Genomic DNA, 25707 nt, shown 5'->3' with positions numbered 1-25707 from the left:
CTGCAAGCTTTTTCTCTGGCTTTCTTGCCACTTCAGTCAATATATACTGCAAATAGAATTTTTACATATTTTAATCTGTTTGCTCGTTTAGGTAGTTTCATTAACATTTAATTATATTTTTGAATTCTGAACAACAAAAAAAAATAGATTTTTGAATAATTTATATATTTTGAATATTTTTTGACTAATTTTTTAATTTTTGTTTTAGATTTTTAGAAGATTTCAAATATTGATTATAATCCGATCTGAACCAAACCCAGAAATAAACTATCCAAAAGTTAGTAAAACCCAAATAGAACTCATAGGCATAGTAGCAAAAATCCGAATAATCCGAACATGCCTACGAACACCCAGGCCTACTAGAAACCTGTTTTGTTTTTTTCTTACTTGATGTATATTACTCAAAGATCACATCATATTTATATTTCAAGAAGATAAACACTGCAATCCCTCCAGAGCACAAAATGTTGCACACAGAGACAAAGGCAGCCCTGAGGCTGAGTTCATATATTGAATTGGCAACGTTTACATACATTGAATCCCTTTGGATATATAAAATGATATTATTGCCATGTCCATTATCATATACTTATCTAGTTTCAATCTCATATAGCTTTCACTTAGGTCCATACAAAGAAAAGTATCCACATGCAATGTTGTTATACCTCGGGACCAGAGGCAAAGAGAGGTATAAGACCACGCAAGACTTGAGCTGACAAATGGTGAGCCTCAAAGATCTCTCCATCCAAGTTCCACACACTCTCAGCTTCCCCAATCGAAGTAAACGTGAACGCTCGTGTCTGTAGTGCATACCCGCAATACATTTGAGTTAGAGATGATCAGAAACAAATAAATGTCTTCAACACTAAACAAACCTTGTGATATTCCACAAACTCAAAGTTCAAAGGCTCCCCGCCTTTCTTCGCAAGCTCAGTGAGGTGCCTGCAACCATAAAGAACATGGTTCAAAGGTGTGCTAGACTATGTATTGGAAGAAGCAAACAAGGCATTACCATAAGTACTTGGGACGTGAACAATCTTTGATGAGTATGAGATGAAGGAAACCGTCAGAGAGGTGTGCATCCACGACAAGACCATCAGGTGCTCTCTCATTTCGGTTTGACATCACCGCAGCACCTATACTCAGAAACCGCCCTCTCGTTCTACACCATCTTGTTTTTTCTTGACACGATGCGCGTATACTATTCCCATCCTCCGCCTTACTGCTACAAACGCTGCATTTTGCCCGACACAGTATCTTCTCTGATCTTGTTGTACTTCGAAACGGCCATGTCTTGCTCCGCGTGAGTGGTGAAGCTTTAGCGTTCTCTGCTTCTTCAAACATCACCTCTGCCTCATATGATCTTGCATTAACATAGTCCCAACACTGTTCAGCACATCTCGGCAGCGTAAATTGGTAAACATGTTAGGGAAAAATACCTGTGCTTCAAGAATACTTTAGTTCCAACATAATCATAGCGTTTAGGACCCATCCACCGATACTTTTCACTCTCTGAAATAACATCACCGTAAAACCCGTATCTGAACTAATCAATTGTACAGAAACTCTGTTAGAGATCAGAACAATCAATTAAAGAAAAGGATTTAGTCATTACCCAGCAAATGAGGCTGCATAACGAATAAAAGGTTCAATCGCTGATGTTGGTGTCGTTTTCCACCGCACAACCTGCATTGCGTCAAGGAAGAGCTTTCTACCTAGAATGATATGCAGCGCAGATGTTACAGGATCACGAGCTCCTGTGGTGCTAATACGACAGCGCATAAACAGTAGTTTAAAACTTTAAGCTAACACAACTGACGCATGATCTTCTTATATATGGCACACGATCATCTTTTGTTAGTAGAAGGATTATAACATACCATATAACTATTGCATCAGTTGAGCCTGCAGGGATGAGGCCAAATCTAGGCCTTTCACCACTGAAGGGATGATCAGGATCTTCAGTTCCTGCAAATTGTTAAGAAAAGGGAACAAGACAAATAGAAAATAAGAAAGGGGTGGAGATACTTGAGTAAATGAATGTCTTGTACGGAACAAAACTCACTGACCTTGACATGAGCCATTGACTGTCCCTGTAAGGAAAACAGTAACACCCAAAGATTACAACTAACTAGTTGAGAGTCCTAAACCAATCTGAACAAAGATGAGATTAAAGTTGATTCAAATACATACTGAAATTCATGACCTCTTGAACTGAATCATGAAGAAGAGGGAAGTGTTCCTTTTGGTCACTCTCATGAACTCCATCTCCTGATTCTGGAACTGAGGAGCTACCTCTACTTTGAACAGTGGTAAAGGAATCTGAAGGACTTGGTGGAAGAGGGACTTTGAGCCTTGACAAAAGATATCCATTAAGGACTTCGTTGAAGAAACCGTCTCCGCCCTGTACATAGGTCGATTTTTCCAAGATATCAAAATAGTGACAAAAAAAAAAAAAGATATATGATCCATGAGGAAGAAAATGTGAAAACAGGAGCGGAGAAGCTTCATCATAAATGTATTGAATTGAAGGTTATGTTATGTCACATCACAAATATTTCACAGATGCACTTAGCTTGAAAGGTATACAACTTACAACAGCTATGATGCCATCGTATGAATGGAGTTCTTTGTTTTGGATGGATGCCATTACATCAAATGCATGACCTGCTCGTTCTGTTACAAGCACCTGGTAAATCAAGAATATCAAACTAAGGACAGTTATAGTATGCACAGTGAGAAAAACACGTATGTCTTTCTGAATGAGAGGTTATATTATCTAAAGAAACTATGCAATGTTGTAGAGACAAAGAAAGTTTCATTTGGCCAACACAACATCTCAGATAGCAAAAACTGTGGAAGTCATGCTGCAATATCTACTAAAACGCATTACTACTCACTTTGCTTTAAATGACTAAAGAATAAACAATAAATAACTATTGATCTGGACAAACCCCAAAGAAGCAAATACAATAAATGGTAATAACATTTCCCCTAATGCTCTACCATAGAACACAATAACAAATACTCCAAGAAGTAATATCCCTATGCCTTTATCCATCAAAGATGAACCTATAACAACACTCACAAAGGCAACTACTAGATGATCATTCTGCTAGTAATAATGTGATTAAAAACAGACCTTAGTATTAACTTTAGCGCGAATGAAAATCTTGGAGACCGTTTCCCATATCTTAAGGCCACTTGCTTTGCCACTTTTTGGATGGACGAATACCTAAAGAGGTCGCAAGCATAAGAAATAGGAGCAACAAGAAAAAGAAGAAAAGAAAGAGATATTACCAAAAGATTTCTTGGTCTTTCAACATCCTTGATCAAAGTGTAATTCAACTGATCCATCCAGCTCTGGCACGTCTGCAAATCCATATGCCCAAAAGTGAATGCAGCAAGTTTCCAAAGACAAGGCTCCTTTGGCGAAGTTTGAAATCCGTGGACAGTGAACCGATACATCTAATATGAAAGCAAAATTCTCATTACACCAAAAGAAACAACAACAAAAGGGACAAACAAGGTTAGAAAGAAAGAAGGAAAACCTGTTGAGTAGTTAACAAGCGTTTGCGGAAACATTCTTTGGCATGTCCAAGGCCTGACTTTGGACTATGCACCAAGCCATAGCTATCAAACTCTACAGCATAAATATCAGACAACTTGATCTCTGTTTCAGTATTCTCCCAACTTCCAATTCCCAAACAAGTCGTTCCCTCCTTAGCACACAAAAAAATAATAATAGGGACTACATTTAAGAACGTTCTCAAATTTGGAAAAAGAGCATAAAGATAAAAAGTCAACGAACAGACAATCAATTGGCGGATCTTACACAATCTGAAGAATCCAAACATTTCCAGGACAAACCATGTTGATTCCGTGTAAGCAAAACATCTCCGACATGATCCAAGTAAAAACACCCGCTCATTACCGACAATTCACAATTGCTGCCGTCCATCGTACTCGAGCTGGAGATCAAATCGAGATGTTGCTTCGGCTTTCAAGATTAAAACTTCCCAATTCGTCGTTGAATTTAAAATTACTTTTCTTTTTGTTTCCGACGAAGAACGTCAACGGTCGTCGTTGCACGAAGAAGGAATACATTGAGAGCATCAGAGGATTTCTAGTTCTGAATGGGCCATTTTGGGCTAACTTCATAGTTGGGCCTCCTTCATTAAAGTTTGTCCTTTTTTTTTTAAGATCGTATTTAAAGTTAATTATCTTGTTTACACGTTTAATATTCAACTGTCATTTTATTGCACCTCTAACTAGTGTGTACTTACTAATATTTATATGTGGAAACCATTGCATCTAAAAGCCGATCTAATTTTTTTATTAACCTTACCTTCCTATGCGAGAGCACTGTTTAAAATAACAATAGCTAAGATATAAGAACATTTCTTGTTTCTCTAAAGAGATATGTATTCTTCCGGAACAATGCCTTCATACGGTAACGCCTTTAGCTCAGACAGAGATTTCCAATTTGCCAAGGCAACAACATGAACAAAGCACATGCGCAACTTCCTCCATGCCCATATCCCTAGTTTCACCACATCACACCACTTGCCAAAATTGTTAACGTAAGCACACACACTTCAAAGTTCAAACAACAGTTTCTATCTTCCATCAGTCTGCACCTAACTTATTAAGATGCTTTCTATCAAAAAAAGTTTAAATAATCCAAACATGTTTCAGGAACTAGATATGATATGCTATGCGACACCAATACCCACCACAAGTTTCAAATCCCAAACTGAAAAAGGTACAGAAATAAATTATTATCAGTAAACATTGGATAAAAATATATTATGGCCTTTCTGAAACGCAACATTATGAACTAACTGAGAGCTTCCAGCTTGAATCTCTGCATATTTCACAACATCACAGCAAGGGGTTAAGATGTGAGTCCCAAACTTCCAACAAGAAAGATTTAAGAAAATCACACGGTACAAGAGCTCCAAGAAACATCACACCTGTTAAAAAGTTAAACAATAGAAGAAAACAAAAGGTTCATGTCAATAAGCTGCAAAGAATAAAGAGAGACGAAATTTTGGAACCTATGCTAGTGGCACCTTAGATCTTGTCACATGGAAAAACTGAAAACAAATGCCACACATATGGGACAGAAAACACATTAGGAGTTACTGAATAAACATAGAAGACAACAAAGAGTAGAGATTGAAAAAAAATCACAGGGTTAGATTGATTAATATTTTGATCATTCACTACCAAATTCTATGAATTAGAATCGAATACCAGGACATACGCTCCTTTAGCTGTGGGACTGCTCACAAACACAACATTGACCAGATTAAATGAGCTACATCAATTAGTTAACATCTTACAAAATTATAAACAAGGAGAAAAAACTTTCGAAAAAGGCTAGTATCACACAACATGCTCGACTTGGTTCATCCTGCAACTTCAAGTCTAAAAATGATATTCCGAAAAAAAATATTTCTAAAGGTAGAAATTTTGAGGATGAAAACTTTTATCAAGTGCTAAAGCCAAATGACCAGTTTCAAATTCCAAATATAAAACTTGTAGGGTGACATGCCAAAAAAGTATCAAATGAGGACATCTTACCTCTTTCTCCTTAGAACACCAATGCTACTTCATCTCAGCCATGAACTTCTCATACTCAGAATCTCCAACAGCAGATGGATTCTCTGCAGGTGGCTGTGCTGGAGGCTTGGGAGCCCAGGGAGCGTTCCCCATGCTCTGCGAGTATCCAACAGAAGGTGGCATAGGAGGGTTAGGTGCCCAAGGTGCATTACCTAGACCTTGCGAGTGATCAGTTGACGACACCGGAGGATTGCTGGCCCATGGCATGTTACTCATGCTTTGGGAATGATCAGCAGACGACGTCGGCACTGGAGGTGGAACAGCAGTGTAATAAGATGGATAACTCATATATGGAGGCTGTCCAAGCGAACTCCCATAGACATTTGGTGGCACAGATGAAGGAGGAGTACCACTGTCTGCTTGTACTACTCCTGGCGGGAAGCTTTGCTGGCTTTCACTAGCAGTAGTGCCAGGCGGAGGAGCTTGTGTCACATGAGGAGGTGGTGGTGGTGGTGGGTAGTGCATTCCATAAGGAGGCATATGTTGACCAGGGACAGGATGGTAAGAACCAGGAGGAGGAGGCGGAGGAGCATATGGAGAATAGGAAGGAACAGGACCACCCCAAGGAACTGGAGCCGGTGAATATGAAGGATTTGGCAGTTGCCCACCAGCGCCATATTGTTGTGATGGTGGAGGAGGATAAGATTGAGTAGGTGGCGGAGGTGCCGGTGGCCCAGGAGGCGGTGCCGGTTTACCAGCAATCCTGACAGCAAGTGTTTTACCTTCTAACCGATAACCATTCATCGCCTGTATTGCCGAATTGGCCATCTGGACATCTGCGTACTTCACAAAACCATAGCCTCTGCTCAGACCAGAAACATGGTCCTTGATTACCTTTGCCATCACAATTTCACCAAAGGGTGAAAAAAGATTAATCAAACCATCGTCCTCGAGCATCGTAGGCAAGAACCCAATGTACAGATTTTTTTCATCATATTCTTTAGAGGGTTTGGCTGGATTTGACCCTAAGCCAGGATGCGCACTTGCCCCACTGCCCCCATTGTTAGCCCATGGAGGATTACTTCCGGAACTTCCCGCTCCCAGAGCCAAGGTAGTACTACTCTGTTTAAGAGAAGATTCAGGGAGAGTTCCTCCTAACTCTGCCAAAAAGTTCTGATACTCATCATCCATTTTCTTCCCAGTGGTATCCTTCACAGGGCAATCAATAGTAGGGTGTCCACCATCACCACAAATCTTGCAAAGCACATCACTTTTAAAGGTATTCAAACGAGACGGACAAGCAAACTGCCTATGTCCTGGCTCACCACACAGCCTACAGAATTCTTCATCCCTTATAGTCCCATTCAAGGTAGCAAGCTCCCTCAGCTGCTGCCTCTTGTGTTCATTCAGCACCTCATCAACAGGCTGCAGGAGCTTCTCAACCATACCAGCAGCAGCATCAAGAGCTTCCTGAGTATCAGCCTCGACTAAAACATGCAAATCCTCATTCTCTGCAGGGTCGTACTTCATATCCTTCTTCTGCAGCCTACCTTCTTTCATAGACCCTTTACCCCTAATCACAATCTTAGCACCAGTCTCCCTCTCCATTCTCTTCTGAGTATTCCCCCTGGGACCAATAATAAGACCAATGAAATTATAGCCAGGATAATCCTTCATCGGAATGAACAGCTTCTTCTGGAGCTTGGGAGGCCTATAATCCGCAGGAGGTTTAAAAGCAGGATTCTTTTTGATGATCTGAGAGATAATCTCTTGCCTCTCTCTATTCAACCTCTCCCTCGCTCTGTACTCCCTAGTGTTAATCCTAATCCCCATGTTATCATACACAGGCTCAGGCGAAGGAGACCTCTGGCCTTCAGGTCTATCATCCAAAGCCATACCGGACTGAAGCAGCCTACTGATATCAAGCAACCTGCTATTCAAAACCTGAATCTCGGGATCGAACTCGATACCTCCACCGAACTCCTTAACGAAATCAGGAAGCTGAATCGTCGGCTTCGGCTCATCGTCCGCCCATCTCGACTTACGCTTCCTAGTCCCGGTACCGGAATCGCCACCACCACCTTCGGCGGTAGTATTGTTGACCGACTCGGAAGGCGGAGGATCCCACCTGCTCCGACGCTTCCTCCGGGTTGTGGTATCATCGGATTGATTCTTCTCGCCGTTGGTAGCTTCGGGAGCCGGAATCTGATCGGGAGCGAGGGAAGCTACGGTTTCAGAGGAAGGAGGAGGAGGTTGATCGAGGGAAGGATTCGAATTGTTCAATTCGATGGAATCCATAGCGAGCTCGAGAGCTAGGGTTTCAGATTTAGGAGGAAAGTTCAAAGCAAAGAGATGAAGGAGGGGCAGTTTAGGTTTGAAGTTAACGAAGGTCAAGTTGCGATTTGAGAAAGACGACAAAAGTAGAACCAGGCTCGGAACTTTTTTAAGAGGCGGCTTAGGTCTGTTGGGCTGGTGTCAGACTAAGGCCCATTCAAAGCCCAAATTGTTATTTAACGACACTATATTTGATCAAGTTAACGTTTACAAAGTTGTACTGAAAACAAAAGTGTTGAATCTTAGCCAGTTTTCGTCTTTAAGGTCTCTTCTTGTAACAAATCCGCATAAGTTGTGTAGATGAGTGAAATAGAACTGGTTAAGCTTAGCTTAAAACTTATATCCAATGAATATTTCCAATATTTTCAATCGGATCCATGAATATAATATTCGATTCGATTATTGTACAATGAGCTGCATGGAAGATTTCGTTCACAACCTGATGGATGCCTTTCGTCTATGATACAAAATGTAAATTTTGAAGAGCTGTATTTTTTGTCTTATACATTTTAAATATGGTAGATCGTAGACATCAGGTGGAGGATGTCTAACACACGCAGGTGTAGGATGCACTGACAAGAAGAATCGGTAGCAAGTACAGTAGCGGCCCTGGCAGGAAGCGGAAGAACCATCAGCTTCCGGCCGATTTTTAAAATAGATACATTATCGATTTTCATTTTTACAAAAGTTTCATTATTTCAACTGGCAAAACATACATAATAAGTAAGTTACCGTTTATGGATTCGATTCTCTATAACTACAATTTTTTTCCTTGTTTTTGTAATTAATTCCGGCCGAAAAATTTTTTAAGCTTCCGGCCTATTGAATTTTTACAAATTCAGAGTTGAGCCTGGTAGCAACTTAAGGGCAAGCGAGTCTGGAAATTCCAGAGCATAGAAGGTCCATCACCACCGGGTCAGTCCTCGTCGAGGCATGTAGTTCAAGTCACCGGAAAAGGATGTGGAAAGCGACGAATATAACTTACAAATTAGGAATGTGTTGTAGGACCTTATTCTAACTTAGTGGGTGTTCGTATTCCAATATGTAGGTAGTATTGTTTAGGAGCTAAATCGTAGAATATGGAAACCACATTAACAGGCAGCTAAACTGCCGTTGTTTACGGGTGTGTGTACAAGTGGGAAACCTGAAAGTAAGGTATCTGTTACCGACAGCAACATGTAGTATGTCTTACTTGATTAAACTAATTTAATGCTTACTGTGTTGTGTTCCCATTAAATTCTAATTTTATTCAGTTATGTATTTCATCACTTCTTTTAGTATTCTGTTTGTTATTTAAGTGCATATTCCAATATGCTCTGTAATTCATAAATTATTTTGTTTTTAATTTTGTTTGATATTTAACTTGTAAAATATTTTGATACGTTCAAATTTAATTTAATTTAATTTTATTAAACTTATATGTATTTTAATAATTATTTGTGTTATATTTAGTTTATCTTAATTAAATTTCTGATATTTTTAAAAATATATCTTAATTCTTATTGGCAATATATTAATTGTAGGAATGGTAAGAAATATTTTTTTAATGAATGGAATCATGTCGAATTAGTTACTCATAATTTCAAACAATATTATCATTTAATTGGAAAAACTAAATTTTGATCGCATACATTCTTGTGAAATAAATGGAATCAAATTCAAAATGATTCATAAAAAAAGGAGAGAAACTATTGAAATAAGATAATTTAAATATAATTAAAAGACAAATACATATATCATCATTTCTTTAAATTCTTCAAATTATCAATATTTCTTTCTGTTTTTTTTTCCATTGATTCCAATTTCATTTAGTCCGTACAATTCTAAAATGAGCTATTACAGCTTTAATGTTTAAGGATAGTTAATTAAAGTGCAGTGGACCCATTAAATAGTGGGGAGATGTGCGAAAGACTAATCTATTGTCTTATACTCCCACAGTCAACTCTAATCCCAGCGTGATACCCATTAATTGCTTGCTCCTTCATTTTACCCCACAAAAAATAAAATTCGAAACCTCTCCTCTCTCTCATCTTTCATTCTCTCTCTCCCAAAACCATATCTTTCAAAGTATCCGTTGTAACAGTTCGCGTTATCTCAGAGACAAATAATCTCCACTAAGAAGAAGAAAGAATCGAATCGAAGTCTCGGAAAACGATGTCGTTTCGGGAGAAGATGCCGACGAGTCCCAAATCGCCTCTACGAAGAAGACGCTCGAGCTGGACCGGGTCATGGCTCAACCACCCCACGACGTCGTTCAAGGAAGTCGTCTCCGCCGTGATCCAGGCTCAATCGCCGAGATCCACGTCTAAACCCCAAACCTCCGATTTCGATTTCAATTTCGATTTCGATTCCTCCAAAGTCGATCGAACGCTCTCCTTACCCGACTCTCTCCTCCTCAGAATCCTCCAGAAGCTTCCCGATTCCCAGAACAACAACAACGACGTCTCTCTCGTCTGCAAACGGTGGCTGAGTCTCCAGGGACGCCGTCTCCGCACTCTAAAGCTCCTCGATTACGACTTCCTCTTATCCGAGAAGCTCGTCTCGAGATTCCCCAAGCTCACGAGCATCGATTTATCAAACGCGTGTATGAATCCGAATCCGAATCCGAATCCGCCGCGCATCCTCCTCTGCCACAAATCGACTTCGTGCCACGTGTCATCAGACTCGTCGAATTGGGAGGAGAATCTTTTACCGAGCGAAGTGATCGATAGAGGGCTTAGGGTGTTAGGAAGAGGAAGCTGCGATTTGCTCAACCTCGTGGTGACCAACGCTACTGAGTTAGGTTTACTCGGTTTAGCCGAGCACTGTTCCGATCTTCAAGAGCTTGAGCTACGCAAGTGTAACGATAATCTCTTACGTGGCATCGCTGCTTGCGAGGGCCTAAGAGTGTTGAGACTGGTGGGAAGCGTGGAGGGACTGTATACTTCTTCTGTTTCCGATATTGGTTTGACGATATTAGCACAAGGGTGTAAGGGGCTGGTGAAGCTTGAGCTTAGTGGCTGTGAAGGTAGCTTTGATGGGATTAAAGCGATAGGGCAGTGCTGTGAGGTGCTTGAAGAGCTTACGGTTTGTGATCATAAGATGGATGATGGTGGTTGGTTAGCTGCGCTTTCGTATTTCGGGAGTTTGAAGAGGCTGAGAGTGTTGTCTTGTAGAAAGATTGATTCTAGTCCTGGCCCGGAGAAGATGCTTAGGTCTTGTCCGGGGTTGGAGAGTTTGGAGCTCGTGAGGTCTTGTTTGAATGATAAAGAAGGGTTGAGAGCTTTGTTCAAGGTGTGTGATGGAGTGAAAAGGGTTTATATTCAGGATTGCTGGGGATTGGATGATGATTCGTTCAGCTTGGCTAAAGCTTTCAGGTATCAGATCTCACTTGCAATGATATGAACTATTCTGCTAGTTTTATTTCGGCGTTTGATGATTTTATTTTATTTTGCTTGCAGGAAGGTGAGGTTTGTGTCATTGGAAGGATGCTCAGTCCTAACAACAGGCGGTTTAGAGTCGGTGATATTGCACTGGGAAGAGCTCGAGAGCATGAGAGTGGTGTCATGTAAGAATATAAAAGACAGCGAGATTTCACCGGCACTCTCGTCTTTGTTCTCACTTCTCAAAGAACTGACGTGGAGACCAGACACAAGGTCTCATCTCTCGTCCAAGCTCGAAGGTGCTGGAATTGGAAAGAGAGGCGGCAAATTCTTCAAGAAGAGATGATTTAGACAAAATCTGTTGTAAAATCTGCCTTTAATAACAAGTATGTAGTCAATGTTCAAAACTCTCGTGTAATACAATGTTCTGTTGTTATGTATAATAATAAAACTCTTCTCGTCCGTAGTATCAAATTTCAAAGATTATTGTGGCTTTTCATTCAAATTGGAGAAATAAAAAAAAAAGCTATAGAATTTACACGTATATATGTAAAGCAATTATGAGATATTGAACAACCGAGAGATGTGGAAATTATTTACAAGCTTGTAGACAAGACGATCAGGTTGAAGCTGCTTGCAGTCAAAAACAAGGGGAAGAGATATCTTGATGAAGGGTTGTGTGCTTGGTTTGGAGCACAGCTTACAAACTCATGAAAACAAGTTCTTTGATTCTTTATACAATTTAGAATACAGGAAGCACTTGATGTAAAAACGTTTTTCCGTTTGAATAAATTTTACATTCATTCGAAAAAAAAAATTATGAGATATTGGAAACATTCTAAACAAAAAAAACTTCTAAACAAATTATTTGCACATAAATTCGGTCTATGTATTTATTTGACAAAATAAGCAGTCTATCAGCAAGGCTTAACTATTTCATCTAAGTACTATTTTGCATCTCGAAGTAGAGAGGTTAGACCAAGCGAATAGTAGTCAAGATTAAGTCAACTCGCAGTTACTTGATCGGACCAAGTGAATACAAGATTAAGTCTACAACTTCTTCGCAGGATTACAAGAAGTTCTTCTCAATGTGCGGTTGAAAGGCAGGAGATAGAATTTTAAAAAGCAGAAGAGATGTATCTATTGCAAAATGGACCACTGTGCGAGATACAAATATAGCTGAACGAGGATCTAACCATCGGAACTTTCAGTATAACTTTACCAAATTTTAAATTAATCATCACGCAGATCCATCCAGTCTTGTGTCCTGGATTTGCAGAGACTCGTTTGTAATAAAGTCTTTTTTTGTTGCAAGCAAAGACTCCACGGAATGCAAAAGTAATAGCTAACACCAAAACGCTCATTGTTCCACCTGCGTACGTATAAACCTATGTGCAGACAAAGAACTCGAAGAATAACCAAAATTTGTTACCTCAATATAGCATTTGTCATTCGAGCCCACTAGATTCTGTAGTCTTTGAATGAAAATCAACCACAAGGCAGAATAAAAGGAAGCTATAGCATCTCCAAGACAATGAATAAGTAAAAAAGATTAAAACAGTTTTACCTACCTCAACGCTTTTGACCTCTTAACAAATAACCGATGGAAGTTGGGTAAAGGTCTTAAACTCTTACAATAGCTGTCTGAACGGGTAGAAAGACAATTTTCATCCTTAAAATTATAACAAGTTTAAAAAAAACGAAAACACACATGCCAACGTAACTTAGGGGGAAGTCACAATGTCTACCTCATGAGTTTGCAAAGTTCCTGGCCCCAAGACATAAGAGACAACACGTTGTCTCTCAAACTAGTTCTGGCGAACAGGACTTCTCGACACCCTTCTGTGACCAGACCTTCCACGAGGAGAACGTGACCTGCTTCGGTCACGACCATCTCTCCCACTCCTGGATCTCCTGTCATAAGGCTTTCTATGATCTCTACCACGGTCTCTGTGTCTGTCCACATCTCTGTCTCTATCCCGATGATCACGGTGTCTTTCTCTTTCCCTAGAACCACTCCTCCTACTCTCGCTTTCCCTCTCCCTCGGTTTCCTCTTATCATCTGCTTCTTTCCCTCTGACTAGTCTTTCTTCTTCCCTTCCTTTATCTTTAGCAGCCTGCATTTTACCAAAAAATAAAAGCATTAGCAAATTTACATGACGCAATAGATTCAAATATTCATTCAGAAACTTACTTTTTGTTCAGCAAGAAAATCCCGGACCATGCCATAGCCAACATGCTGCTTCCCGGTGACATGAGACTGAGTCCTTTCTACAGCATCATTAGAGACAAGGAATGAACCACAAACATCACACAGTGCCATCTTCTTCTCTTGTACCATCGCTAGTACCTTGTCATTTGGTCGCTGTATCAGCATTGCCTTCTCAGTATTAAGCCCTTCCACCTACAAGAGTTGCCAAAAGATAAGCACTCAACTCAAAAAATTTCATGAACATAGTAAAGGTTTCAGAACAGTCAGATGGAGTAGCTCACACCATCTTACAAGTTTTTCATTATGATAGTCACAAACTTGGAAACTCATTTTTTATAGCTTTTATAAAGAATTAGTACCTTTCTCATCAGGGCTTCAGCTTCATCGACTTTGCCTTCTTCACCAAGCGCTTCAACTTGTTCGAGAAGGTTCTTAATCTTCTCCTCCAGAACAGCGAGCTGCTCAGCTTTCTCTCCAGATAGAGAAGGTGGTGGAGGAGGTTCAAGCTCTTGCGCAAGGCGTTCTTGTCCACGCCTTACCTTCCTGTCAAGATCATTCACCTGTAACCAAATTCCAAATCTTTATTATATAAAAAAAACCAATACTAATCAATAAAAGTACTAAGAGAGTGGCAAGCATTACGCACCAGCTTCTCGCAAAACTGAACAAGCTCAGCCTCGAACTTAGGAACATAGGAATCATGCCTTGGAGAATTCTCAAAGCTGCAATAAGCAAAGCCAAAAAACACCAAATCTTAAGCCTAATTGAGATCATTGAGATTCGAATCTAAAAAGAAACGGTTCCAGTCATGAAATTTGAATCGAGTCTCACCTCTCTTTGAGCTTGGGATCATGAATTCTCGAGCACGCACCAAGATCGCTTTTGGTGTTGACGAAGAGGTCATGAGGACAAAATCGAACCATGTAGAAAGCGCAGACCTCTCTGTCATCCCACTTAATCTCCTTGAATCCTCTTCTCTCTTCGTCCGTCAGATTACGAGCTGCAAAATTCGTATTCTTAATTGGCTCATTCAAACACCAAAATCTACTAGATTGATTGCTATTCGCAAAAAACAACTCACCTGCGCCCATGAGTTCGTCCAGCAGAGCTCGTTGAGCATCCATGGCGGATTACGAACGAATCGAATCCAGAGAACGAATCAAGGAGCTTCCGAATCGAATTCGAGAGAGGAACAAAAGTGCACGTGGAGTGATGATTAGGGTTTCGTTCGCTAAAGGGCGTCTACCGTTGAATTGAATCTCTTGTTTCGGGCAGAAAGTGAACCAAATCAATCTAAACCGACTTGAATATCGGTTCAAATCTTCAATCGACACAAAACCGAATTGGAGGAAAACCTTAATACCCAGATCTGGGCCCATATCTTATGGGCCGTGCAGAAAATATCGTCGCGTTTTTTTTTTCTTTTTACTTGGCAACCACGTACTTCTAGAACCATCCTTAACACTAGTTAACGACCTTCTTTTTTCTCCAGTAGCTTCTCCTCCTTGCTATATTAATCCTCTCTTTCTCTTCGCTCAAAAGTAAATATCTGATCGAGTTTCGTGGCTCTCTCTCTTTGATCGTTTACACCAATGGCGTCATCAACGTCTCTAGCACTCAGGAGACTTATCTCTTCCTCCGTCGTCCCTCGCTCCGTTCGTCCAGCGGCTTCTCTGCGCCTCTTCAATACCAACGCAGCTAGGAGCTACGAAGAGGGAGACGATAGGAACCATCGCCCTAACCGGACAGTTTCTCCCCGCGGTGGCGATTTCTTCTCAGGTAGCTCTCATCCACGATTCGTTCAATTAGTTTGTGGAGAAGCTGATCGATCTGATTATGGTTTTGATTCATGTGCGCAGACATGTTCGATCCGTTTACACCGACGAGGAGCTTGAGCCAGGTGCTTAATTTCATGGATCAGATCGGCGAAAGCCCTCTGGCATCATCTATGCGCGGTGGGATGGGAGCTCGTGGATGGGACGTGAAAGAGAAAGACGACGGGTTGCACCTGAGGATCGATATGCCGGGGCTGAGCAGAGAGGATGTGAAGCTCTCTCTGGAACAGAACACTCTCGTGATCAAAGGCGAAGGGGGTGAAGAAGAAGAAGAAGATGGACGGAAGTTTTCGAGCAGGATAGGATTACCTGAGAAAGTATACAAGACGGATGAGATAAAGGCGGAGATGAAGAACGGCGTGTTGAAAGTCGTTGTGCCCAAGTTGAAAGAGGCTGAGCGTAACAGCGTTCGCCACATCCAAGTTGATTAAGAGTTTGTGAACGTGTTTTTTTTTTCCAGTAAAACGAGTTGTTGCCTCTCCTTTTTATTTATTTATAATGTGTGGAATTCGTATTCATGTTTAAAATCGTTTTTACAACAACCATATACTGTACGTTACTTAAAATCTCGTCTTCTTCATGGATACTCTATGTTGTGCATTCAAATTACTGTATCAACTTCATTCCCCAGGATATCAATTTATCAACCATTCACCCTGACGTCACTGTTGTATATCAAAGGAGTCAAAAAAAAAAAAAGACTCGAGTGAAAGCTGTGTAAATTTATGTTCTAGTACAAAGCATGAGCGCATATGTTGGCACTATTATATTAAGCAGTGATGATTTTGTGTCTAGAGTTCTCATATGTTTTATTAGACAGCAGTTCAATTAAGGAAAAAACATATGAATATCTTTGATCTACACCTCTGGAGTCGCATGCTCTGCTGTAGTGATTGAAGACTGATCTTCTTGTTCGTCTCTGGATGTTTTGAGTAATAAAATCTTTGGCAATCTTAAAGGGATAAAGTTTTCCCTAATGATGTACAATAAAACTCGTTCCTCTTTGTACTTGTTACCTTTTGGGTCATGCAGCGTAGCTGTTGAGACCTTGAAAGTATGTGATTTAAGATTAATTGTTACTGTTGCCCACATTTGCAACCATGCCTAATCATGGCGTTCACCTTTTCTCATGCCATATAGGACTTCAGGACTGGATCCAAAGGGTGCTGATGTTGCAGGTCCTTTTGTAGGCTCCAGATCCGTTGGACTGTGGTGGATTCAGATGATGATGATGATGCCTCTTAATTGGGGTCTTTGGAAGCCTTAGCAATCATCAAATTCGTCTACAAATGTTCCTTCTTGTAGTGGTGGAAGAACAGGTGAGACTACTTTTGAGAACTGTCTCTCACCAAAAAACATGGCAAGTATATAATCCATGGCCGAGACAGTCAGGGAAGTCCCTCTACATGTGCCTGATGAATTAAATTTCCAGCTAAATATTTGATGGAGTCAGTATATATGTGTTTACTTTGATGAACAAGAGTCATTTCTGGTTAAACTGGTAGGTTATTTAGTTAGTTTTCTGCATCAAAGGAAAGGAAATCATTTGCATATATGTATCTGTGACGCAGAGTTTTCATCAAGAACCGATGGACTTATTTTGTGTGAACCTAATGGCATTTGTTATTTACTTGTTAACACATGTATGATGGTATCCTTGTGGGATAAATAAAGCTCTGATATTTTTATTTCTTTTTGTAGAATATCATGTTGCAGTCTGATGATGTGCTCTAGAGGTAGTAACCAGTCTTATGTGAATGCACTTTTGGACTGATGCTACCTCCACTTGTTTAAGAACGTGTAATTTTATTATAAATAAAAAATAAATTTACTACAGAATGTATTGTCATTGTTCCAAATAAATCTTCTGTGGTGTAACCAAATGATCAGCTGTTTGTTTCCTTAAAGATGGGTCCTTTCTGTCTACTCTGTTCCAGTTTGATTAGCTTGAGTTTGCAGGTTTCATGGCTTCTTGGAGCAGAGGAAAGACATTTTCAGGGAACATTCTTGGTCCAGATGTTGGGTTCTTGGTTCTTGAAGCTCTTAAACTTTGTAACTAACATGTATTATTTGTTTAGAAACATGCATGATTTGGGCAATTCAAGAGGACTTTTTGAAGACAAAATGTCTTGTGGATTGTGTCAAATCTCAAAAAGTGGTAGTACTTAAATCCGTTAAAGAGGCAGACAGTAGTCATCGTCAACCTCCAAACCCTTCTCGAAGCAGACAAAAACCATTTAGGTAATTAAAGTAATGCATTCACAAAGTGCTTTATGTCTTTCACATAGTATATTACTATATAATAGGACCTATATAATAATACAATTAGAAACTAGCTTAACCGTGGTGGTCGGTAAGTTTTGGAGATTGGTCAAGAGGAGACGGGTGGAGAGACAAGAAGTAGTAAATCACTCGTTTTTCACCGAGGTTTAAATGTCCTTTTCCTTTTGTTTTTATTCTCTCCTCTTTGACTCACCTTTGGTTTTCCCATGAGCTTTTCCAGCACGTTCATCTGGATTGATAAATAAATAAATAAACACTTTCTTTATTCTGTGTTTTTTCTTGGTTTGGAATTTTCAAATATTTATGCGTGAACTTTTCACATATTATATAGTGACTACTACTTACTTAGAGTCCTTATACGTTGAATAATCGTTAAGCCTTGTGAGTATTTGACCGTTTTTTTGTGACACAATGAGCTCAGTTCATGCTGTTTCAGTCCTTCTCTTGTTTCTGCTCTTGCATCTTTCTAATTCTCGCCACCTCGACAACGTTCACATCACAGATTCTCAGATTTCGCTTGACAAGGTTCGTGATTTACATCAGCTTTAAAATATTACTTTCTTCGAAAATGTGTCTTTCATATCTTCTCTAAACGGCTTTCTTTATGTATTCATGTGGTTTAGGATCAAAATGTTGTCCCCGGTTTGACATCTAAAGAACCGGTTAGAGTATCTCGGTTTGTGCCGGGCGTAAAGAAGAACCGCCATCACCGCCCGCCGCTCTTATTTGCAGATTACCCGAAGCCTTCCACTCGGCCTCCACGCCATAACTGAAACCTCTCTCTTTTGTTTTTTCAACTTTATAATTTTTTTTGTACGTGAGAGAGTAAATAGGTTCGGTTCTTAACAATTTTCTTAATATGTTTTCAGTGTGGAATATGTTTTTTGAAGTATAGGTTCATGTTTTCACAGCTGACAAAAAATCTATCTATTTTCAGTAAGTTTCCCAAAAGAGACGCATCTATTTAGCTACGTCACAAATTTGACGATCTGGTCCATTTAATGTCCAACCAATATTGGTCCATTTACAATCTCTTTATCAGTTTTGTTTCCAGTATTCAGATTATATTTATCAATATCATGATTGTCCACAACATGGATGATATATCAGATAGTTACTAATCTTTTTCTATGAATATATATCCTATAAAAAGTCATAAATAGCCAAACACAAGAATAGTTTAACTAAGTCGAACAATTACGATCTAACATTTAATTATATATCATGTCAAGAAACAAAACAATCCAAATCCAACAAAAAAAATTGGAATAACAAACAAGATTGACACAACAAAATTATTATATTGCTTGGATCTTGATAAATGGATCTAGCCTAATGAAGGTAACTTAAATACAGTTATGATGCATCACATATCAAAGTGGTAGATACTCAAGAATGAGGTGGATCGAGCCAACCAGTAATGGTACATTTCTAGATGGTGGAATGGGTTAATTTGATGGACGACACACCACCAAAAAGGCGGAACTCTCGGTTTGGTTGTGGGTTATTAGGCATGCTGGTCACTAGGTAAACTAATCTGGTCTTTGAAAGAGACAATGCCAATATCAACCATCTTCAATGCCAACATTGATAACCTCAAGCTCCAAAATTTCATATACACTACTAGAGGCTGGAAATATATGTTAATCTCTACCATTTTTGCACATAGGAAACAATCAACATATGGCCTAATATTTTAGCCAGGAAAGCTATAGTTTGTCAAGAAGGAATTGGAGAACTTTTCAAAAATATTTGGGCATTAAACCCATTGCCACCGCGGACTCACAACTGTCTGAGCACAAGGACATGTTTCAAATGCCAAAAATGGTAGGTGAAAAACATTAGAGTGCTTTGTAATAGGTCAACTCAGATAACCGATACTAGATACAAATGATGCCCTCATGACCTGATATCCAACCAAGGAAGAAATATCATCCATAAATAGGACATTGCCCCTTCCGGCCAACTTCTTATGGACAAAAAACGTTCTTCTGGACATTCTACACCCAATCTTATAATACTCTCATTCTACTTCACAAAACTATCCTGTAAAGCTTCCTTTTGTTACGAAACTCTTATATTAAACTTAAAAAGAATAACACTTTGACGGAGACAAGATGAACGATTTCAAAAGTGAATTTAATTATCTTAGCTTGCCACAGTGACTGAAAAAGGAGACGCTTCTATCGCTGATATTTCCAGCGTCGGATTTTTGCTGCTGCGACTGAAAAACGAGAGTAAATTTGTGTTGTTCCACGGGCGCTGCATTTCCGATGGTAAAGATGTAATTTTCAGTTGCTGCCAGCGTTTGCGAAAAAAACAGGGCTATTGTCTATTAGTCTACACATGACTGTTAAATGAAGTCGAGGAATTGTGATGTAGTGTGGGTAAATTATATGGGTATAGTGAAAAAAAATATATGGGTATAGTGAGTTAGCTTTTCTCACTTTTTACTCTCTTTGGCTTATTTGTTACTTCAGACTTAGCTACAGTGTAAGTTTAATCTACTATAATCTTCCAAATGAAATTGTATGACTCAAAAAGTCGTAGTTTCAATTTTTATTTTATTTGTTCGTGCATTACAATATAATAGTTTCATCAAAAACAAAATAATGTATATATACATGCATATATAAAAGTAACTTGCAACTTGTGCAATAAATAATTCATTAGACAGTATATAATTCTGAGAATTTGACTACCATTTAGTTAAACCTAGGTAATAACATTAGAAAGTTGTAGAGAATCGACCTTGGCTGTTTCTTGTAACAAGTAAATCGACACAACAATATGTTGGGCGAGTCCTCTCCAAACCGGAGACAAACTCTATATCACTATGAATCGAAAACGTTACAAGCTTCGCACTAGTTGCGTGTTCTATGCTTTAGAGAGTTTATATGTTTTTGTTACTACAAAGAAGAGATGAGACCTATATTTATACAACCTGATTTGAGCTAGTTCTAGTTGGAGAAGGATTTATCAATCCACCGTCATATGCATCTGATCTTGTTTCCTATTAGAACTTGGACTCCTTATTGCACAAGACTAAGCCCATCTTGTTTTATCTTTCAGGTTCAGTCGAAGCCCATTTAACCAGCCCAGTCCTGGATGGCCCAAGAGGCACCAAAGCCTCACATTCTCCACCTTGACTCTTTGGCCTCACTCATCGACTTCTCCGTCTCTCTCCTTTGGCGACCAGAAGCTTCGACGAGCTCACCGCTTCGTCTTCTCCGACGATCGTCTGTTCCTTGATGCCGTCGTCACCGGAGATGCATGATTCTCTCCGATCCTTGCTCCTCTCTATCTCGCCCTTGCTGTAATCTCTCTCTCCTTCGATTCCCCGTGACCAAGACAAGATCCCGACTTCACCGCCGCTCGTCTTCACCGGCGTTTAGCTATCACCGCTTCCGCCATTGACGTCTCAGGTTCCCTTTGCTCCTCTTTGTCTTCTTCCTTAGACATTGAACAAAGTTTTAACCTTTGATTTCAATTTCTTTTCCAGCTCGTGCCTTGATGAATCTGTTGTAGCTTTGTGATTATCAAATGGCAAAGCCACTTAACTCCTCCTCACGCCACCTTCGGAAAAAAAACGAACCAGAACTTTGTCAAAGACCAAAAGGTATCCTCTTTTGTTTTGACTTTCCTTCCTGTATACATACGTGTCTTTTAAGCTCTCCTAGAAACCTGTAACGAAAGATTCTTTTGTTGAATAATTAAACATATCTCCTTGTTTAATGTTACAGTTCATGGTGTTGACGTCTCTTCACCATCGTTACTTCCGTAAGGTAATCAAATTAGAATTATTGCTTCAATTCCTTTAAGAGCTTTGAACTTGTGAATTAATAACTTTTGTTCACAACTGTGTTGCAGGCGTTTCCTTGCTACAACCCCACGTCTTCAGGTAGAGCTTCTGATTCATCTCTTTATAATGTTTTTCCAGCTTCTGTTTGAAGCTTAATCTCTGCATAAAACAATTCTTTGACTAGTATTTCCTGAATAATTTTTTCAGATTCTTTGCATAGACAGCTCCTGTCTACACCCGTCATTATTTAAAGGTAATCTTCTACATTCAAATTCATCTTCTTTCCGAGCTTTATAATAACCCTGTCGAACCATCAGTTTATTTTTCCTGAAACTGATATTTTCTTTTGTGGCCTTTCCGCGAGGTGATCAACTCGACAGCATTGTCACCTGCAGCCACACGAGACCTTCTAAGGCAGAACCTTGAGGATCTCCAAGCATGTCTCGAACTTCTGTCCAGGTACACACTTAGTTAGAAAATCTGCAGGGTTGATAGATGTGTGAATCTTGTGAACCGTAACGTCGCCAGCCTCAATTACGTCTCTCATAAAGTGTAGTCTAGTATCTATATGCTTAGTCCTTTCATGGAATCCTCCATTCTTAGCTAAGTGTATAGCACTCTGTGAATCTGAAAACACTCTCACATCATCTTGCTTGAATCCCAATTCACTAACAAACCCCTTAAGCCATAATGCTTCTTTAAAAGCTTCGGCTAATGCCATGTATTCTGATTCTGTCGTTGATAGTGCGACAATATGTTGGAGACCTGATCTCCAGCTTATTGTGTTGCCTCCGACTTGAAACACATATCCTGTCACGGATCTTCTTCTGTCCAAATCGGTTGCGTAGTCTGCGTCACAGAATCCTCGTACTTTGAAATCTTCTCCTTTAGTAAACAATAGATCTGAATCTAGAGCTCCTTGTAGGTATCTCATCACCCACTTAACAGTTTCCCAGTGTTGTCTTCCTGGCTTGCTCATGTAACGGCTGATCAAGCCCACTGCGAAGCATAAGTCTGGTCTAGATCCCACCATTGCGTACATCAAGCTTCCTACAGCTGATGCGTATGGTATCTCGCTCATGAATCTCGCTTCCACATTTTCCTCTTCTTGTGTCAAACTTTTAAGTTTAAACTGTGGTCCGATAGGAGTAACCACAGCTTTGCTTTCAGTCATGTTGAAAGTTTCCAGCACCTTCTGCAAATACTTTCCTTGTGATAGCTTTAGAGTTCCTTTCTTTCTGTCTCTAATAATATCCATTCCAAGTATTCTTGAAGCTGCTCCAAGGTCTTTCATCTCAAACTCTTTCTTCAAGCTATCTTTGACTCTCTTAATTTCTTTAGAATCTTTAGACGCTATTAGCATGTCATCGACATAGATCAATAGATAAACTATATGAGCTAGGTCTGAACCTTTAATGTAGACACAAGGATCGTATGCACTTCTGTCGAAGCCTTGTTCCTTCATGAAAGTGTCAAATCTCCTATTCCACTGTCTTGGTGACTGTTTCAATCCGTAGAGAGATTTTAATAGGAGACAAACTTGATCTTCTTTTCCTGTCTCAACAAAACCTTCTGGCTGTGCCATATAAATCTCCTCGTCTAACGTTCCGTATAGGAAAGCCGTTTTCACGTCTAGTTGTTCCAAATCAAGATCATAATTTGCAACAAGTGACAGCATAATTCTAATCGACACGTGTTTCACCACTGGTGCAAACACCTCTGTGTAGTCGATCCCTTCAACTTGTGAAAACCCTTTAGCTACTAATCTAGCTTTGTATCTCGGCTTCTCTACTCCAGGAATGCCTTCTTTCAGTTTGAAGACCCACTTGCTGCCAATAATCTTCTTATTCTCTGGTTTATCAACCAGTTTCCAAGTCTGATTTTTCTCCAGTGAATCCATCTCTTCTTGCATTCCTATATTCCATAACTTCCAGCTTTTACTTCTTCTTGCTTCTAAATAGGATTTAGGTTCATCCATATTTATCTCTTCTGCTGTAGCTAGAGCATAAGCCACACAGTCTGAATCATCGAACCTAGAAGGCTTTTTCACCTCTCTTCTGATTCTATCTCTCGCAAGAATGTAATTATCTAGATTTTCCCGTTCAGCTTCCACATCTTCTTCTTCACTTTCTGAGCTTGAGGATTCAGTTACTGAGGTTTCTGATGCTGGAGAAACTCCACCTTGAACTGTATCCTCTGCGTCAATAGATACGTTTGAAGGTCCTTGAATCAGCACCGGGTTGAACGTTACTTTTTCTTCGGTCTCTTCTTCTTCTCGCTGATTTCCTTGATGTCTTTAAACATCTCTTCTTCATTAAATATCACATTCCTGCTAATTGTACATCTTAACTCTTCTGGTAGCCAAACTCGATAGCCTTTAGTCCCCATTGGATATCCTAAGAAAGTTCCCTTCATTGCTCTTGGACTGGTTTTGGCTTGAGTTACGTGAACATAGGCTGTGCAGCCAAACTTCCTTAGATGGTTTAGGTCAATTTTAGTTCCAGACCACATCTCTTCCGGTAGCTTGAAGTTAATAGCTGAACTTGGAGATCGGTTGATCAAGTAGACAGCCGTAGAAGCCGCTTCCGCCCAGAATTTTTGCTCTAAGCCTGCCTCTGTCAGCATACACCGAACTTTATCCATGATCGTACGGTTCATGCGTTCTGATACTCCGTTTTGTTGAGGAGTATAGACGCATGTTCTGTGTCGTTTGATTCCTGCTTCTTTACACAAAGTGTCCATCTGTGTGTTGCAGAATTCTAATCCGTTATCCGTCCTAAGACACTTCACCTTCTTTCCTGTCTTAGTCTCGACGCTTGTCTTCCATTCCTTGAAGTTCTGAAATACTTCGTCTTTTGATCTTAGGAAATAGATCCAAACTTTCCTAGAAAAGTCATCAATGAACGTAACGAAGTAGTAGCAGCCTCCGAGACTTTCAATCACCGAAGGTGAACCCCATAAGTCTGAATGAATGTATTCTAGGACTTCTTTAGACGTATGCTTGCCCTTTGGGAAGCTTAACTTATGTGCTTTGCCCAAAACGCAGTTCTCGCAAAACTCCAACGTTTTTACGTCTTTCTCGTTTAAGTATCCGTCTTTAACTAGGATATTCATACCCTTTAGACTCATATGTCCAAGTCTAGAATGCCACCTCTTAGTCAGATCGATATCAGGTCTTGCGACTGCAGCTTCACCATTCAATACTGTTCCTTGTAAGTAATATAAGCCATCACAGTATTTTCCAGAAATAACCTTCTTATATCCTTTGTAAAACTGCACCATGAAGTCCTTGCCTTCATATCTACATCCCATCTTCTCCAATAAACCGTAGGAAATAAGATTTCTGCCCATCGTTGGCATGTAACGCACATCAGTGAGAATCACGCTTGATCCATCATCGTTCATGATCCTGATTTTTCCTATCCCTTTGATCTCGCTGATGGTGTTATTTCCCATCAAAACCTTTCCTCCTTCTATGTCTTCCAGATCAAATAAGACATCTTTATTTGGAGTAATATGGAACGTACAACCAGAATCAAGTACCCACTCGTCCTTAATAGCTTGCTGGCTAGCTACTAACACTAATGGTTCTTCTTTCTTTTCAGCTATGTTGACCGAATTTGATGGCTTTCTCTCCGGACACTGCTTTTTAAAATGTCCCTCTTTGCCACACGTCCAACATTCTTTAGAGAACTTAGGTCTTGATTGTGATCTGTTTTTACTCTTTGATCTAGCTCTCCAAGTCTTGTCGTTTTTCTTTTCGCCCCTGCCTCTGTTGTTGCCAACGTACAGCCCCTCTGAGTTACTCTTGGACTTGTTAAGAAGTCCCTTCTCCCTTAATTCAACTTCCTTAGAATAAGCTGAGCTCGTAACATCACGAACTGTTAAAATTTCTTTGCCGCTGCCGTATTTTAATGCATCAACGAGAGACTCGTATTGCTTGGGCAAGCTGGTTAAGATCTGAATTGCTTGATCTTCTTCACTGATCTTAATGTCCAGACTTGCTAGATCAGCTACAAGTTTCAGAAACACATCCATATTTTCCTCAATGGACTTGTGCTCTTCCATTCTGAAACCTGCATATCTCTGCTTCATGTAGATTCGATTGGGTAATGTCTTGGTCTGATACTCAGCTTCTAGAGCCTTCCACATAGCCAGTGCTGTAGGCTCTTGCATAACCTTGCGCAGAATAAGGTCAGATAGACACAAACTGATCAGATTCTTTGTACGCAATTCCCGGTCTTGCTCCTTAGGATCAGGTTTTTCATCTTTCTGTTCTTCACCTTCAACATCCGTAGAAGGAGTTTTCTC

General features: G+C 39.9%; 6 protein-coding genes across 10 annotated transcripts; 3 read left to right on the top strand and 3 right to left on the bottom strand.

Annotated features, from left to right (window-relative positions):
- Window positions 1–476: 476 nt before the first annotated feature.
- Window positions 477–4088, bottom strand: LOC106345877 (ceramide kinase-like). Its single transcript, XM_013785084.3, has 13 exons — window positions 3836–4088; window positions 3552–3722; window positions 3301–3468; window positions 3143–3235; window positions 2597–2689; window positions 2194–2404; window positions 2070–2093; window positions 1881–1968; window positions 1616–1765; window positions 1440–1541; window positions 1013–1363; window positions 876–942; window positions 477–800 (listed from the first exon to the last, which is right to left on the bottom strand). The coding sequence occupies exons 1-13, from the start codon at window positions 3959–3961 to the stop codon at window positions 660–662; spliced, it is 1785 nt and encodes a 594-aa protein (XP_013640538.1). The 5' UTR covers window positions 3962–4088; the 3' UTR covers window positions 477–659.
- Window positions 4089–4679: 591 nt separating this feature from the next.
- LOC106345878 (splicing factor-like protein 1) lies at window positions 4680–7980 on the bottom strand. 2 transcript variants are annotated; one of them, XM_013785085.3, is made up of 2 exons: window positions 5590–7980; window positions 4680–4976 (listed from the first exon to the last, which is right to left on the bottom strand). In XM_013785085.3, exon 1 carries the CDS (start codon window positions 7864–7866, stop codon window positions 5614–5616), a length of 2253 nt encoding a protein of 750 aa, XP_013640539.1. In that variant the 5' UTR covers window positions 7867–7980; the 3' UTR covers window positions 4680–4976; window positions 5590–5613. The 2 variants fall into 2 exon arrangements, with proteins under 2 accessions (XP_013640539.1, XP_022571208.1); XM_022715487.2 differs by having other exon boundaries at window positions 4680–4867.
- Window positions 7981–9861: 1881 nt separating this feature from the next.
- On the top strand, window positions 9862–11730 carry LOC106345879 (F-box protein At5g51380-like). Its single transcript, XM_013785086.3, has 2 exons — window positions 9862–11258; window positions 11343–11730. Exons 1-2 carry the CDS (start codon window positions 10057–10059, stop codon window positions 11608–11610), a joined length of 1470 nt encoding a protein of 489 aa, XP_013640540.1. The 5' UTR covers window positions 9862–10056; the 3' UTR covers window positions 11611–11730.
- A 650-nt stretch (window positions 11731–12380) lies between these two features.
- Window positions 12381–14777, bottom strand: LOC106345880 (luc7-like protein 3). 4 transcript variants are annotated; one of them, XR_007335096.1, is made up of 8 exons: window positions 14558–14777; window positions 14308–14476; window positions 14123–14198; window positions 13836–14036; window positions 13459–13668; window positions 13013–13381; window positions 12836–12908; window positions 12381–12739 (listed from the first exon to the last, which is right to left on the bottom strand). XR_007335096.1 is itself a non-coding variant. In XM_048774247.1 (6 exons), exons 1-6 carry the CDS (start codon window positions 14598–14600, stop codon window positions 13073–13075), a joined length of 1008 nt encoding a protein of 335 aa, XP_048630204.1. In that variant the 5' UTR covers window positions 14601–14777; the 3' UTR covers window positions 12804–13072. The 4 variants fall into 4 exon arrangements, 1 of the variants encoding a protein (XP_048630204.1); XR_007335095.1 differs by having other exon boundaries at window positions 12836–13381; XR_007335094.1 differs by lacking the exon at window positions 12381–12739 and having other exon boundaries at window positions 12804–12908.
- A 202-nt stretch (window positions 14778–14979) lies between these two features.
- Window positions 14980–15917, top strand: LOC106345882 (23.5 kDa heat shock protein, mitochondrial). The gene is made up of 2 exons (XM_013785088.3): window positions 14980–15255; window positions 15336–15917. Exons 1-2 carry the CDS (start codon window positions 15069–15071, stop codon window positions 15740–15742), a joined length of 594 nt encoding a protein of 197 aa, XP_013640542.1. The 5' UTR covers window positions 14980–15068; the 3' UTR covers window positions 15743–15917.
- A 176-nt stretch (window positions 15918–16093) lies between these two features.
- Window positions 16094–19034, top strand: LOC106352503 (protein GOLVEN 10). Its single transcript, XM_013792125.3, has 2 exons — window positions 16094–18119; window positions 18218–19034. Exons 1-2 carry the CDS (start codon window positions 18006–18008, stop codon window positions 18365–18367), a joined length of 264 nt encoding a protein of 87 aa, XP_013647579.1. The 5' UTR covers window positions 16094–18005; the 3' UTR covers window positions 18368–19034.
- The last annotated feature ends 6673 nt before the right edge of the window (window positions 19035–25707 follow it).

This window comes from Brassica napus, chromosome A3 (genome assembly GCF_020379485.1).
Source record: "Brassica napus cultivar Da-Ae chromosome A3, Da-Ae, whole genome shotgun sequence".
In the NCBI taxonomy this organism is placed as follows: domain Eukaryota; kingdom Viridiplantae; phylum Streptophyta; class Magnoliopsida; order Brassicales; family Brassicaceae; genus Brassica; species Brassica napus.
The sequence above is the reverse complement of the archived record's forward strand: the minus strand, read 5'-3'. Positions and strand labels throughout refer to the sequence as shown.

Excerpts from the sequence above, each read along its gene's own strand:
- LOC106345882 (XM_013785088.3), top strand. The coding sequence starts at position 15,069 with ATGGCGTCATCAACGTCTCTAGCACTCAGGAGACTTATCTCTTCCTCC. Across the intron at positions 15,256-15,335 it reads CGGTGGCGATTTCTTCTCAG|ACATGTTCGATCCGTTTACA; the intron begins GTAGCTCTCATC and ends TCATGTGCGCAG.
- LOC106352503 (XM_013792125.3), top strand. The coding sequence starts at position 18,006 with ATGAGCTCAGTTCATGCTGTTTCAGTCCTTCTCTTGTTTCTGCTCTTG. Across the intron at positions 18,120-18,217 it reads CTCAGATTTCGCTTGACAAG|GATCAAAATGTTGTCCCCGG; the intron begins GTTCGTGATTTA and ends CATGTGGTTTAG.
- LOC106345879 (XM_013785086.3), top strand. The coding sequence starts at position 10,057 with ATGTCGTTTCGGGAGAAGATGCCGACGAGTCCCAAATCGCCTCTACGA. Across the intron at positions 11,259-11,342 it reads AGCTTGGCTAAAGCTTTCAG|GAAGGTGAGGTTTGTGTCAT; the intron begins GTATCAGATCTC and ends TTTTGCTTGCAG.
- LOC106345878 (XM_013785085.3), bottom strand. The coding sequence starts at position 7,866 with ATGGATTCCATCGAATTGAACAATTCGAATCCTTCCCTCGATCAACCT.
- LOC106345877 (XM_013785084.3), bottom strand. The coding sequence starts at position 3,961 with ATGGACGGCAGCAATTGTGAATTGTCGGTAATGAGCGGGTGTTTTTAC. Across the intron at positions 3,236-3,300 it reads AAAGACCAAGAAATCTTTTG|GTATTCGTCCATCCAAAAAG; the intron begins GTAATATCTCTT and ends CGACCTCTTTAG. Across the intron at positions 2,094-2,193 it reads TCAAGAGGTCATGAATTTCA|GGACAGTCAATGGCTCATGT; the intron begins GTATGTATTTGA and ends TTTTCCTTACAG.
- LOC106345880 (XM_048774247.1), bottom strand. The coding sequence starts at position 14,600 with ATGGATGCTCAACGAGCTCTGCTGGACGAACTCATGGGCGCAG. Across the intron at positions 14,199-14,307 it reads GATCCCAAGCTCAAAGAGAG|CTTTGAGAATTCTCCAAGGC; the intron begins GTGAGACTCGAT and ends TGCTTATTGCAG. Across the intron at positions 14,037-14,122 it reads TTCAGTTTTGCGAGAAGCTG|GTGAATGATCTTGACAGGAA; the intron begins GTGCGTAATGCT and ends ATTTGGTTACAG.